The sequence below is a fragment of the Falco biarmicus genome, chromosome 1, assembly GCF_023638135.1.
Source record: "Falco biarmicus isolate bFalBia1 chromosome 1, bFalBia1.pri, whole genome shotgun sequence".
Lineage (NCBI taxonomy): Eukaryota > Metazoa > Chordata > Aves > Falconiformes > Falconidae > Falco > Falco biarmicus.
The window spans coordinates 67,788,790-67,802,810 of record NC_079288.1 but is presented as its reverse complement, the minus strand read 5'-3'; the positions used below and the strand labels follow the sequence as shown (position 1 = coordinate 67,802,810).

General features: G+C 45.6%; 2 protein-coding genes across 2 annotated transcripts in view; one reads left to right on the top strand and one right to left on the bottom strand.

The window, feature by feature from the left end:
- The window catches only part of PPAT (phosphoribosyl pyrophosphate amidotransferase), a 54,196-nt gene extending 53,100 nt beyond the window's left edge, over positions 1 to 1,096 (bottom strand). The window contains exon 1 of the mRNA XM_056332034.1: positions 827 to 1,096. Coding sequence (XP_056188009.1) covers positions 827 to 954 — 128 coding nt within the window. The 5' untranslated portion in view covers positions 955 to 1,096. The remainder of the gene's footprint in view (positions 1 to 826) is intronic.
- A 351-nt stretch (positions 1,097 to 1,447) lies between these two features.
- LOC130146184 (multifunctional protein ADE2) lies at positions 1,448 to 10,696 on the top strand. Its single transcript, XM_056332079.1, has 9 exons — positions 1,448 to 1,580; positions 2,348 to 2,545; positions 4,999 to 5,177; positions 5,860 to 6,039; positions 6,128 to 6,241; positions 7,485 to 7,568; positions 7,679 to 7,859; positions 8,615 to 8,773; positions 9,468 to 10,696. Exons 1-9 carry the CDS (start codon positions 1,562 to 1,564, stop codon positions 9,632 to 9,634), a joined length of 1,281 nt encoding a protein of 426 aa, XP_056188054.1. The 5' UTR covers positions 1,448 to 1,561; the 3' UTR covers positions 9,635 to 10,696.
- Positions 10,697 to 14,021: the final 3,325 nt, after the last annotated feature.

Below are 14,021 nucleotides of genomic sequence, written 5' to 3'. Positions count from 1 at the left end.
CTAGCCTGTTGGGCGGAGCATGTGTTCCCACAAGGATACACCTTTCTGCCACCACTGAAAAAAATGATTAGCCTATGTCAGCGCACAGCATTATGACTTTGTATACCAAAGGGAAGCAGAACCCAAACTTCACTTTGCAGCCCTGCATCCCCGTGGATCACCGTGAAGCTAGTCTGTGTTACATCGCCGTAGGCGTGTTAGGTAGAACGTACGTTTCGTTGGATCCTAGTGATGGATCTAAACGACTACGGCTAGTAGGAGCCTAAAACTGCCTAAGCCCCACGCCGTGTCGGCAGTCTCGAACTGCGTGAATTACACACTTCACGTCAGCATCCCGAGTAACGCCAAGCACGACGGGCGGGCCCCGCCGCGGCGCGGCAGGGTCGGGTCGGCGGCAGCCGGTGAGGGGGACGCAATCCCGCCGCCCGGTTGCGCGGCCGCGCCGCGGGCTCCGCGCACAGAGACCCCCGGGCAGCGCGGGACGTGCGGCCGCCAGCAGGAGCCGATGCCACTTAAGTGAGATGCAGCCGAGGTCCAACGCACGTCCGAGCGCTGCTGCTCGGCGGGGCGGCCCGGGAGGGTGGGAGGCGGCGGGGGCGTTCCTTGCGCTTCGCCGCCGGGATGCTGCCGGGGCGCCCCGCCGGCGCGGAGCGGGAGGACGGGACGGGACGGGACGGAGGGGGCTGACCCCCGGCCGCACCGCTCCCCTCCCAGCCCGCTCCTGCCGCCGGCGGCACGTGCCGGCGCGGGTCCCCGACCACCCCCGGGGCTGCCGCCGCGGAGACGCCGGGTCGGGACGGCGGCCCCGTGCCCCCCGCCCCCTTACCTGTGCTGCAGCCCCACCAGCCCCAGCGTGATCACATGGGGCACGTCCAGCTCCGTCGGCCACACGCCGGAGGCGATGCAGCCGAACACGCCGCACTCCTCCCGGATGCCCAGCTCCTCCAGCTCCATGGTGCGGGCGGCACGTGGCGGCGGGTGGCCCCGGACCCCCTCCCGCTCCCGGTCCCGCTCCCGGTCCCGCTGTGGCGGCTCCCGCGCGCTCCTACCGGCGCCGCGCGCAGCCTACAGCGCCGCGCCGCGCGGGGCCGCCGGTAGCCTGCCCGTGCGGCCTCTCATTTACATACGGGGGGGCCCCGGCCCCACACCGCCGCCTCGCCCGTCCCCTCCCCGCCCCTGCCCCGCTCCCCGCCGGGCCCGCGACCCCGGGCCCGCCGCCCCCGCCGGGCGCCACAAGCCGGGGGGGTGTTTGCCCGCGGGGCGCGGGGGGCCGGGGGCCGGGCGCGGCGCGGCGCCGGCATTGGCCGGGCAGCAGGCCGGGGCCGTGTTTGCACGGGGGTGGGGGGGGCCGGGGCTCGCCCGGGGGGCTCGGCGGGGCGGAGAGGGGCCAGGGCCGCCCCCGCCGCGTTGGGCGGCGATTGGCGGGCGGCGCCGCTGCCCGCTGCCCCGCCTGCCCGCCCCTTCCGCCAGCCCCTTCTTACCCCGGCGGCGGGGCCCGGCGGCGGTGCTGAGTCTCTCCTCTGTGCCCTAGGTGCCCGCTCCCGCCGCCGCCGCCGTGGCCATGGCCCCCGCAGCATCAGGTAACGGCCCGCTCCCTGCGGGGCGCCGGTAACGGTCGGGGGGTGCCGGGCCGCTGCCCGCTCCGCCGTGCTCGGGGTGCGGCGCTTGGCGGAGAGAGCCCTTTCCCCGCAAAGTTTTATTTGTTTGGGGGGGGGTGGGGTGGTCAGTGTGGGTGTCCGCGCCCCGGCCGGCGGGAGGGAGGGCGCGGCTGCTCCCGTCCCGCAGCAGCGGCGGCGAGCGGCAGGTGAACGCTTCGGGGCGAACTTCGCGCCTCGCCCGCTACGGGGGGGGGGGGGGGCGGGAGGGGGGACGTCGGGGTCCTGCCGCTGCGGGCGGGCGGGGGTCCTGCTGCGGGCGGCTGCCGTGCCCGCCCGCGCCGTTCGGCTGCCTGAGCTTCGGGCTTGTCCCGGTGCTTACAAAAAAAAAAAAAAAAAAAAAAAGCAACCCCCCGCGGACGGGTAGAAGCGCTGCTCCAGCGCGCACGCCGCAGCCCCGGCCCAGCAGCGTGCAGGCGGGCGCCGCGGGCACGGCCGCGTCCAGCGGGGCTGCTCCCGCTGAACGGGGGCGCGGGGCAGGGTTTTGGGGCGATTGCTGTCGCCCTCGCTGCTCGGGGGGGAACCTGGCCCAGCTGCCCCGCAGGGGGGCTTAGCGTGCCCTTCGGGGTCACTGCAGCGCGGGATGCTGCCGGGTCCCGCTTTGCACGCAGCCGCTAAAGTATGCGGGCTCGGTGCACTTGCACGCGCAAGGGAAAACTTTTTTTCCGCCTAATTTTTTAAATTATTTCTAGACCTGAAACTTGGTAAAAAAGTTAATGAAGGGAAAACGAAAGAAGTGTACGAGCTGCCAGATATCCCGGGATGTGTTCTCATGCAGTCGAAAGACCAAATAACAGCGGGAAACGCGGCCAGGAAGGACCGAATGGAGGGGAAGGCTGCCATTTCCAACACGACAACTAGCTGTGTGTTCCAGCTGCTTCAAGAAGCCGGTAAGTATTTCAAAGGTGGAATACGTGCCTGGATATCATGGATATTGTTGCAACACAGTATTATTTCTATATATTGGTTTATCGTGCCTTGAGGCTGTAATGGGTTTTTGGAATGCTTTTTCTATTAGATTTTAGTTACACTCTTCCCTCTGGTACTACAGATCTGGGTAGGTGATTTCTTCATTTGGAAGATGAGACTATCTACTGAAGTAATCTTCTAATCGCAGATAACACTTCTTTTTCTTGTTTGGACGCACCCCTCCTAATCCTCCTCTGTACTTGTCAGTTCTCCCCTCCCTCCGTGCCCTCTTGCCTGGAATACCGGACTAGATGCATCTCCTGCATAGAAATCACTGCTAGCTAATGGCACTACCAGACCTATATCTAAGCTGTTTGAAATTTGTGTATTAAGGTTAAAAGATTAAATCAGAGTACCTTTTTATATTTTTATTTTCCCTTTCAGTTGTGTGCTATATCAATTTAAAGTTTCTGTATGATTTGTACTTATATGCATTTGCGATACAGTCCTCTTAAGTGTTTATCAGCCCAATTTAATGTATCGGGAACAACGCTTGCTTCTAAAAACCTCAAAATATTTCTGACGTTACAAGTGAGTTTTCATGGAGTACCTAACTAACTTGAATTACTCGAGTAAGTTTTGCACCAAGCTTCCAAAAATGGAGCCCGTATCTTTGCCTTGAAAAAGTATTTTAAACTGTCTCTTTGCAACATGCATACTTCTCAGGAATTTGCGCTGGTGGGTTTCTAACTTGAATCTGCAAATGGTACTATAACACAAGTAGGTACCAGTAAACTTGGTTAAGGCCACTTATAGTTGTGCGCTCAGCACACTTCAAAGCATTCTTGTAGAAGTCTCGCAAAGACTGCTTCAAGTATCAGCTGAGTTACAGCTTGTAACAAATACAAGTTTTAGAGTAGTAACAGATGGTCAAACGGTAAAGGCCTACTATGTTTCATATGTGGGGAAGAGAAAGATGGTTTCTATAGAGTTTTATCTCCCGTATCTTTGTGCAAGTAGTACTTAAAATATGGGCTGAGACAAAGATAAGTCATTTGGTGTAATCCTCAGTCACTGGCTTTCTTGAGAAGCGTATTGTGCATGCGGTACAAAGTAGCCTCCAAGGTCTGTCTTTCTGATGATATTTGTGGTTGATTACCAGTTTTCATTTAGGAATCTTTAATGAGATGTTTTGGCCAATTCTTAAATGGCAACAGATAAGATAACAATAAAAATAGTATACAGATATAAACTATGAATGTGAAGAAGCCATGCTGCAGACCTCTCAAAGGTCCTCAGTAACTTCAGGTGCTGCGGGAAAAATGTGCGGAGTAAAGTGTAGCTGCATTTTAAAGCAACAAAAGAACTTTCAGGGTTCTTCTACAGTTTGCTTATTTGACTGGCATAAATTGCAGATAATGTGAATGCCTTATTGTATAGGTAGTTTGTTTGCTTTGCGCAACTCTTCTTAACCTAGCCTTTCAAAGGTGATGATTTACAAAGTTCTGTTAAAGTTTCTCTCCGTTTATAAAAGCTACTGTCGGCCCTTTAAAAGCATGCATCTGCACTGGTGAAAAATGTAGTAGTAAACCATGTAGGGGCCTTAATGCCTGGATTTGGAAGTGACTTAATGTGCAGTTGATTATTTAAATCATTCTGGCCTTGAGGGCAGTGCAATAAAATCTAAGGAGTCAATGCTAATACTGTATTTTAAGACTTTAATTCTTCATGGCTCTGGAAGTGGAATAGAATACAGCTACAGTGCCTATCTACGTGTGTTTGCTGGCCCCGGTTAGTATGGGGTCATCTTAGAATTATGTGAGAAGGTTGACTTGCTGCAGCAGGTTTGTGTGTGTGTGCTTCTGAGCCTGAAGGTCTTTTAGCTAACAAATCATGAAGATCTCGTGTCCTAAATAAATGTTAGTTTGTAATGAAAGTGAGGACTAAGTCATTCTCTTCCTTATCCATCCTCCTTTATTGAACAAAGTAGTCAAGATTGCTGTGCTCCCTAGCTCCTTTGAAAGTCTCCAGTTACTGTTCCTTGTAAAATGGATCTTCCACTAGAGAGCCTGGTTGGGTACTTGGTTGCTGCTAACTTTTGTTTACAAATAAACCATACGGAGGGATAGATAATTTTTTTGGAAGCTCTGTGAACAAAATTATTTGCAAGAATAGGATTTCTGACCAGAGCATAAGGTTCTGAGCTACAAGCGAGTGTTGTATGATAAAACAGGCAAAACTAGTGACTTGTGGAAGCTAACAACATTGATTGCCTTTTGCAAGGTCAGAGTGGGCTTAAAATACCCTGAAGAGATTCAGGGTGTCCCTTAAATCCAGAGAACAAGATTCAGTTGTACTTAAAGATGGTTGTGACTCTTGTCTCAACTGTGGGGTGTGTTTAGTAATGAGACTAAGCATCTATCTTTGTATTTAGGAATTAAAACAGCTTTTGTCAGGAAACAGAGTGACACAGCATTCATAGCAGCTCACTGTGAAATGATCCCAATTGAATGGGTGTGCAGAAGAATTGCTACTGGTTCCTTCCTCAAAAGAAACCCTGGTGTCAAAGAAGGATATAAGTTTTACCCACCCAAAATTGAGATGTTCTACAAGGTAAGTTTCCTTTCCTGTGATGTTAATCAAACTTAAACAGAGAGAGAACTCTGTATCTCCTTTTAAAATGTTGACAAATTAAGCCAGTAATGCTCATATTGCTGGTAGCTTTGCCATACTGACGTTTTTGCGCATTCTTGTCCAACAGCTATTTTTGTCTAAAGTGCATATAATGTAATACTGGCTTACAGGGCCATCAAAGAATAAGAAGCCAAACGGTACATAAACCAGAAACTTCTTTTATTTAGAATGTAAGGATTTTTTAGGTGTAAGCTAAGGCATCAGTTGAAATTGATGTGTTCATACATTTGGAGAAATTAAACAGTTACTGCATGGTAAGGGTAAGTAGCTAGCTAGGCACTTAGCATTCTGAACTTCTTTAGGAATGTGTGCTGAAAGAAGTATCTTGTGAACTATGACCTAAAGTGCTGTTTGTAGTGTACCCTGTCACTTGTGGGGCACTGTCCAAACTTGAAGTGCTTTTAAAGATGTTCAGGTGTTACAGCAAGTGTTTTCAATGTTGCTGTCACTTTTTTTCACTGCTAATCATAAAATACTAGTGTAAAGCCTGGGTTTGTTTGTTTTTTTAAAACCCAAACAAATCCTAGTATTTTCTAATGGTTATTTTCATCTTGTAGCCAGCTTAAATTACATGATGTATATGTTCCGGTTTTCTTAACAGGATGATGCTAATAATGATCCACAGTGGTCTGAGGAACAGCTGATTGAAGCAAAATTCTGTTTTGCTGGACTTACTATTGGCCAGACTGAAGTAGATATAATGGCTCGTTCTACTCAAGCCATTTTTGAAATCTTGGAAAAATCATGGCAGCCTCAAAACTGCACTCTGGTAGACCTGAAGGTATAAGTCTGATTTCTTGTTGATCCTAGATCTAACAAAGTATATCACTATATAGTTCCTAAATTGGGATTCTTGCTGTCTTTTTTAGATTGAATTTGGTGTTAATATTCTGACAAAAGAAATTGTTCTTGCTGATGTTATTGATAATGACTCATGGAGACTGTGGCCGTCAGGAGACAGAAGCCAGCAGAAGGACAAACAGGTAGTGTTTTAATCTTTACCTTCCAAGTCACTTGGGAAGGAGAATGAAAAAACATGAACCCTATAGTTAAACATCTGCTTTCGGAGTGGCTTTTTCTGGATAGTTTTATCTTGTTAGAGTAGCTTATAAGGTACATAATGCCCAAGCCTATTTTCATTAAATAGTTGATCTGGTTTATGGTAGAAAATCCTCTGCCTGTATATCTTCAGTAGGAATGCCCAACAGCACTATTGACTGGAGCTTCCAGGGGTAATAAGAATTTTTGACTTGTTGTGCAGGTAACAAAATAGTTGGATAACAAATTGGTAGGAATAATAGAAGATTTGGTTCCCAGGTCTGCCTCCAAGTTTCTCCGTTTATTCAGCATGGTATCGTCTAGTAGTAGAGAACTGGTGACACATAAGAGGGATCTTGCCGGGAGGATGCTTCTCAACATTATTTTGGTTAAGCTTGAATTCACTATTCAGTTGTCTTAAGTGTTACTAACAGACTGTCCACATATGAGGGGCTGCAAACAAACATAAGTTTGAAATAAAACTTGTCCTATATTTAAATTTGTAGCAGTTACACTTGTCAAATATCTCTGACTTACCAGATAGTAGTTATGAAAGAACAAAGGTTTGTGAATGTTGCTGCCATGGAGCTTCTGTGACAGTTGTTGAGACTAGTAACAGAGAGCCTGTGAGAGAACGTGGCTGTAAGCCACAGGGCAAGATTTCAAAGGGGATGGGGGGTGTATTACTCTTAAATTAGGAAGCAGAACTGCTCTATTGCTTACTTTACCTGAATTATGTAGTAGCATACTCAAGTTAATTGCTCTGACAGTGCTTTTGCTCATCTCCCTAAAATAAGGTATGTGGTAATATCATGCAGAACGTAGGTTGGCTAGTGCAGACAATCATGTCGTTGCAAATCCAATTTTTAAAATGTTGTGTATCTTTCCTTAAATTCACCCTTTGAGAAGCTTCCAAACCCTTGGTACCCTTGTGGCTGAAAGCCTTGCATGTTGCAGACAGCTATGAATAGTAATGTAGAAGGTTGTTTAATGAAGAACCATCTCAGTAGATGTAAATAGCTCTTGCTTCCATATCTACTCTCCCGTGTCTATACCAATCTCTTGCTCTCCTTCCTGTGGAGTTTCTAGAAACTGCATAAATATTCCAGTTGGGGTATCCTTATGAATTATGGTAGCAAAATGAGTGCTTTGTGTACCCAAAACACTTAACTTTTTTTGTCTTTTCAGTCCTACCGGGACCTGAAAGAAGTGACTCCTGAAGCACTGCAGATGGTCAAGAGAAACTTTGAATGGGTTGCAGAAAGAGTGGAGGTATCTGTTTTTAAAAAAATGTATATAGACTTTGATAACTGCACATCTTCAGGCCTGTTGACTGCTTTTTCCTCCCGCCCCCCCCCGGCCTCCTTCATTTTTTTCCCCAGTTGCTTCTGAAAACAAAGAGCCAAGGTAGAGTGGTAGTGTTGATGGGATCTCCTTCTGACCTGAGTCACTGTGAAAAAATAAAAAAGGCATGTGCAGCCTTTGGAATTCCTTGTGAGTTAAGAGTGACGTCTGCTCACAAAGGGCCAGATGAAACCCTGAGGATCAAAGCAGAGTATGAAGGTAAATGCCATAGAACTACTGATTTGGATTGAAACAGTATCGTGTTCGAGAATTCCTTGGCAACTTAAGGATTTGTGTAGGTGTTTTTCCATGTTCTGTCAAACAGAACACCAAGGTGTTACAATGCTGTTCTACTCTTGCTAATTACACAGTGAGAAGCTATAGACTTCACTAAGCAGTTGGAGTAATGCGCTGTCCTACTGCGCAGCCACAACTTCCTTTACCCAAAGCCTAACCCAGTACCAGAACTATTTTGCCCGAGCCTGATTATGTTAATGCACCTATGGTAGCATCTTGCTGGTGATGCTGGCCATTCTGAAACAAGGAGGGGTGACAGAACTATTTATTTTTGTGGGAGTGTACTTTCTGCTCTGTGAAACTACAGATGTGGTAACAGAGAAGCACTTTGAGGTGAACTGTGTATGATTTAAGGAGAGGAGGAACACTTAAAGGTGGCAGAGGTTTAATGGCTGCTACACAGCTAAGCAGCACCTATTCTTCTAGTACTGAGACTTCCCCTCAGAGGCAGACATGCTGACTTCAGCTATGGGAAAGCGTAGCTGGGATTTAAGGCTGCGAGATTTATAAGATATTTATGTAAAAGGGGAAATTAGCACTAGAATTTTGTGTCCATGTAACGGAATTGACAAAATAACTGCAAACAGAATTGTGGCCTCTGATACAACGTTCCCACAAAAGCAAGTGGTACAGAAGAAGGTAGATGTCTTATTTCTGAATGCCTTCCTCCCCTCCAGGAGATGGAATCCCAACAGTGTTTGTTGCAGTAGCTGGCAGAAGCAACGGTTTGGGGCCAGTAATGTCTGGTAACACTGCTTACCCAGTTGTCAACTGTCCTCCGCTCTCAGCTGACTGGGGTACTCAGGATGTGTGGTCTTCACTCAGACTACCCAGCGGTAGGATGATCTTAAACTTCTGCTCTTGTTCTGACCTAGTTCTATTTTTGTTCTTGTTCTAGTTGCATACATATACAAACACATACACGACAAAACACTGGAAGAGGAGCTGGATATAGTACTGAACAAAATCTTTGAAATATCTTGCACATAGTCTTTGACTTTTTGATAGCAAAAAGCCCAGTAGGCAGAGCAAAGATTGCATAGGAATAATCTTCAGAAAGATGTAAACCATGGCTCATCCTTGCCTAACATTCCAGTTTGAAATTGGAGTTGGTATTAATGGTAATTTAAATAACGGAATTTTGTTCTAGAGCAGTGTTTTCCATATGATTAATTATCTTTCTCCACAATTGGTGTAGGTAAGGGCTTAATTCTGTTACTTCAGTGCATTGCTACCTGTATGATTCTTGACTTAGTGACTTGAATGGATGCTTGGCAACTAGGAGGCCCAGAAGTCTGTTAGCTTTGTACAAGGAGAGTCATTTGGCATGCTGGCTTCTGGTTTAAAATGCCGTGAAGCAGTTCTGTTAGAAGTAGTGGAACACAGGACACTTCACTAGCTCTAAAACCGGATCATGTGGTTCCTGGAGGCTGAAACAAACATTGTCTTAAATTGTTCTTCAGAAGCAGCTGTGTGTGGGTTTTTTAACTGTAAAATATGGTTTGGTAAGTGGCACTCTTCTCTCTGCAGGTCTTGGCTGTCCTACTACGCTGTCACCTGACGGAGCTGCCCAGTTTGCTGCCCAGATATTTGGGTTAAACAACCATCTGGTGTGGGCCAAACTGCGATCAAACATGTTAAACACCTGGATCTCCTTGAAGCAGGCTGACAAAAAACTTCGAGAGTGCACCTTGTAAGTCATACTAACAAGTAACTTTTATCAGTTATGCAAAGATAATGGCGTGCATATTCATTCATATTAGGATTTACATTTGGATGAGCTGAAAGTCCTGCATCCTTTCTTACAGAAGAAAGCATTATTAGAGCAGCAGATGAAGTCTGTTTTGTCCTCATCCTTCCCTTGTGTATTTTTTTAATGTGACAGCTAAGGAAAAGATGGGGAAGTAGTATTTTAGGTATCTTTCTGTTGCTCCAAAATGGTGCTGTTCTGCTCTTTAGTGTATACTGTTAACTACAGACTGTCAAGAAAATGATTTGGTGCGATCTAAATAGAATCCAACTAGTCTTCTCTATTTCTGTAACAGTAATATTCTTCCATAGTAATAATGTATGTCTTGAACCTTATTAACTCAACTGGACCGCTAACTAGAGCCACTGCTGATGCTGTTCTGCTTGCAATGATGGTATGCTTTCTTTAGCAATAAAATGGCAACATATCCTGTATAAATAGGAAAAGGGGCTGGAAAAATGTTTTAAGAGCCTGGAATAAATACCTGCCTTATTTAAATAATTTATATGCATACATGTATTTTTTAAAAAATATGTGTGTGTATATGTACCCCATTGATACTTTCTGAAATGATGTGATAAAGTTGAAACCAATTTTCTTGCTCATACCAAGCTATAAATACAAATGGTTTGTGAGCTGTAACTAGGCTTGTTGCCTGTTTGCTGTAACTCTTGCCTAGTCCAGTCTTTGCCCTTTTATATACTAGGCAGATCTCTACCTTCAATAGTTCTAAAGGGCCTACATGATGTTGTCAAACTGTCTTCATACACTTCAATAACTCTAGCTATGACATATCTGTATTTCCTCACTCTGTTTCTATGGAAATTTTGCTGAACTGAAAGGGGGGAATAAATATAAAGCAAAAAAGTACTGGGGGGAAGTTAAGCATGACTGTCTTGTCTTTGCACACACCAATCTTCTGAGTAGGTATGATTCTAACAAATATGCAATTACTTGAGGTATGTAACACTTATGCTTTTACAATTATAAATAAACTATTGAATTCAAAGCTTCATGGAGATTTACTGAATACGCTCAAAAACTAGCAATCAGCTGTAGAATGTAAATTCAGGGCCTTAAGTTAGATGATAATTGTGTTTAAAAAAAAAAAAAAAAAACCACAAACAAAAAAACCCCCAAACAAAAAAAAAAACCCAAACACCACCCCCCCCCCACACACAAAACAAACAAAAAAAAAAGCTTATGCACGAAAACCTGCACAGAATGGTATTAGGTGACAGTCTTCTGGAAGATGATGTTCTACTACCGTGTCTCACTGTTCCTGGAAGCTGTGTTGCTTTGGTCCTAATGTACTGCTTTATGATTGTGTGGTAGGTCAGGCTTACCCATAATCCAGTTCCTTGCACTAAATGCCACTGCTGGCTTTCTGCTTAACAGGAAGGGACCACATCTTATCCATAGTTGTATGGAAGAGCTCTTAGCAGTGCTTTCTTCTGGAGTTAAGTGGCAGGAGTTTTAAAATTCATCAGCTCACACTAAAGCACAATAACTAGAACTCTTTTCTTGGTCTTGAGGGCACTTGCTTTTCTAATGAATTTCTAAATGAAATGTCAATAACAGTGAGGGCTAGTGATGACAAAGAGGTTGAAATTCTTGGGTGGTGTACCATCTCTTCGGAAGCACTGATATAAAAATGAAGATCCTCAAGACAGTGGTTTTTAGCAAGCACTACTTACAAAGGTTGTACTCACCTGCATGCTTATGATGTCAGCTAGCTGTCCTAACAAGACAGTAGTATTCAACTAATAGAAAAATTAATGGGCAAAAAGAGATGAGTGCATGCTCTTTGTTTGTTTGTGTGAGTTGGGTCATATCTTGTAATTGGACAAGAACCAAAGCCAACAACTAAAGGAGACTGTGGCACTTCTTTCTCCTGGTGGCAGCAGCCTGCTAGCTCAGCTGTATAAGTATACATAACCTGGGGCTGAAGTTACACAAGAGGTAAAAGTGGCACTTCCTCTTCTTCCCATCCCTACCCAACACTACACTTGGTCTTGGCTCTGATCTGTAATCAATCTGACAAGTTCATTAGCTCCCTGGCTACCCCAGCACCATGGTGAGATGGACAACTGCAGCCAGGGATTTGTTTTGTGGGTTTCCCCCCACCCCCACCTGCATCACTGTGTGGTATTGCTGTCACTGCACAGTCCTTCCCCTTGCAGTGAAAAGTAGTAACAGACAATGGTTTGAGCATTACACCTGGAATATTCTGTACTGTCTTTAGTTACATTTCTCAGACTACTTGCACCCTGATTATACTAAACTAACTTGTAAAGTTGTGCCGGTTTATGCTGGGCATGAGCACGCTAAGTGCTTTAGTTGCCATAGAGATGGTCATTCTTCAGCTTCTGGCTGGGGTGGGTTGTCTGGGGGTGGTTTTTGTGCAGCTTGTGCTGAACTCTCAGATGCAAACCCTTGCTTGAGCTGTTGCCTTGCAAAGAAGTACTACAATGCAGCAGCTAGCATTAACAGTGCACGGCTGTGATCAGCAGGTAAAACCTACCAAGTCTGTCATACCTGCAGGGACTCCATATAGTTGTCCTAAAGGCTGCAGTGCTGCGTATCAGCTGTTTAGCTGGAAGTTTTACAAAGCTTTTGCTATGAAATGAAAATACTTCCCCCTTGGTTCAGCATTCCGACTATTACACTGATGCAATAACTTGAGAATTTCTTCAGCCAGAAATTGCTCTTGTAGCACTTGCTTTTTTTTTTGTTCAATTTTAAAATCTATCCCAACAACTTCTTAAATAAAAAGTGCTTTTACCTTCACAAAAACTATTACACAGAGGGGTTACTGAAATTTATTTCCATTTTTAAAATTGAGTTGGGATACCTGTAATGAAAGTCTTAATTGTTAAGGACCTGATGTGAAACCTAGGACCCTGGTTTAGATCATTCCCTAATCGGCAGTTACTGGCTTAACAGTACATATTCTTGCAAGGTATCAGCAAGGAGCTATTTAGACTTGGCAGAGGAAGGTACCGAGGGCAGGACTTGTTTTACATCCTGCACTGCCTCAGGTACAGGTGAGTGGCACCTGGTGTTCACCCTTTATAACATCATTTCCTTTTCAAAAAAAGCCAACCCCAAACACCCATTCTGTAAAAATGAGGGGAAAACCAGCCCTGGCTCGCACTGATTTGTCCTCCGTCTGCAGTTCAAAGGTTAAGGCACTTCTTCAGGACCCTGAAGGTAAGGTTTTAATATCCTGTGCCTGTGGAGAATTGTGAGAAGTGAATTGAAGGCCTAGGAGAGGCTGTGAACTAGATTTCTTGGGGATGGCATTAAGGCACTCCCTGGTTTTGAAGCCTTTCTTTTTGGAAGCAATTGAAGTATTTCGTTCCCAAAGAAAAAAATCATGACTTCTCGCACCAGAGTAGGCATTTGAACCTCTTGTCACACACAGCCCCAGTGATTTCAGCAATGCAACTTAATTATGAAATAACCGTCAGAAATCTTGAACCATGATTCAAAATAAAATCAGACGTGCCTGTTCCACTGTATTTGGATCACATTGCAGTAGGCATCTCATACACATTTTTAGAGCACGCTTTCCTGTTCTAAACTTTTAGAAGCTTACATGTGAGAGTGCTCAACTTCTGGGCTTAGACAAAAATAAGGTAAGAATTGTTTGAACAATCAAGACTTGTTTCAAGGTATGTACGAGAACTTTTAATGTTTCATAGCAGGTTGATTAAAAAAAAAAACAACCAACAAACCAAAACCCCACAAACCCTGCATTTCCTGCAAAGCTTAAGTACCTCTAAAACTGGGTTGCAGTCCCAGTTCCCAAGACCTTATTCTATTTCAGATCTTGAGTGTGAGGGACCTAAAGCCACTTACACATCTGCTGTTGTGCTTTTGTAGAAGCATTTTAGATCTTGACAGGGTAGAAGAGCCTCTTATGCATGAAAGCTTCATCAGGATACACGAAGTCAGTGTTCCTGCCAGGATCTAAAGTGTACCTATGCACTCAAAACCTAAACCCCACTCTACGTACTAGAACAGTCACCCAGGTTCTGTTGGGGGAAAAGGGGCCAAACTGTTCTTTTACTTCTTAGAACTTTAACCACCACAGCCATGTGGAGATCTGTAGGAAGGAAAGACCTCAATTTCCCCTTTTTCCCCACCACTGTTTCAATTTGTTTCCTTAAATAACTGCAGGAGGGGTCGGACCACAGCAATACTGCAGCTCCCTCTGGAGCTTTGGGTTCCTCCCTCAGAGGTCTTGTAGCAGGCCTTACGCAGATACTTTTTTTTGGTATGGAAAACAATGACTGAAGTATCAGTTCAGCTAGACTGGGAGCTTTCTG

What these genes read in the sequence shown, in the direction of transcription:
- LOC130146184 (XM_056332079.1), top strand. An exon ending in AAATTGAGATGTTCTACAAG is followed by an intron (nt 5,178 to 5,859) that starts GTAAGTTTCCTT and finishes TTTTCTTAACAG; the next exon opens with GATGATGCTAATAATGATCC. An exon ending in GCCAGCAGAAGGACAAACAG is followed by an intron (nt 6,242 to 7,484) that starts GTAGTGTTTTAA and finishes TTGTCTTTTCAG; the next exon opens with TCCTACCGGGACCTGAAAGA.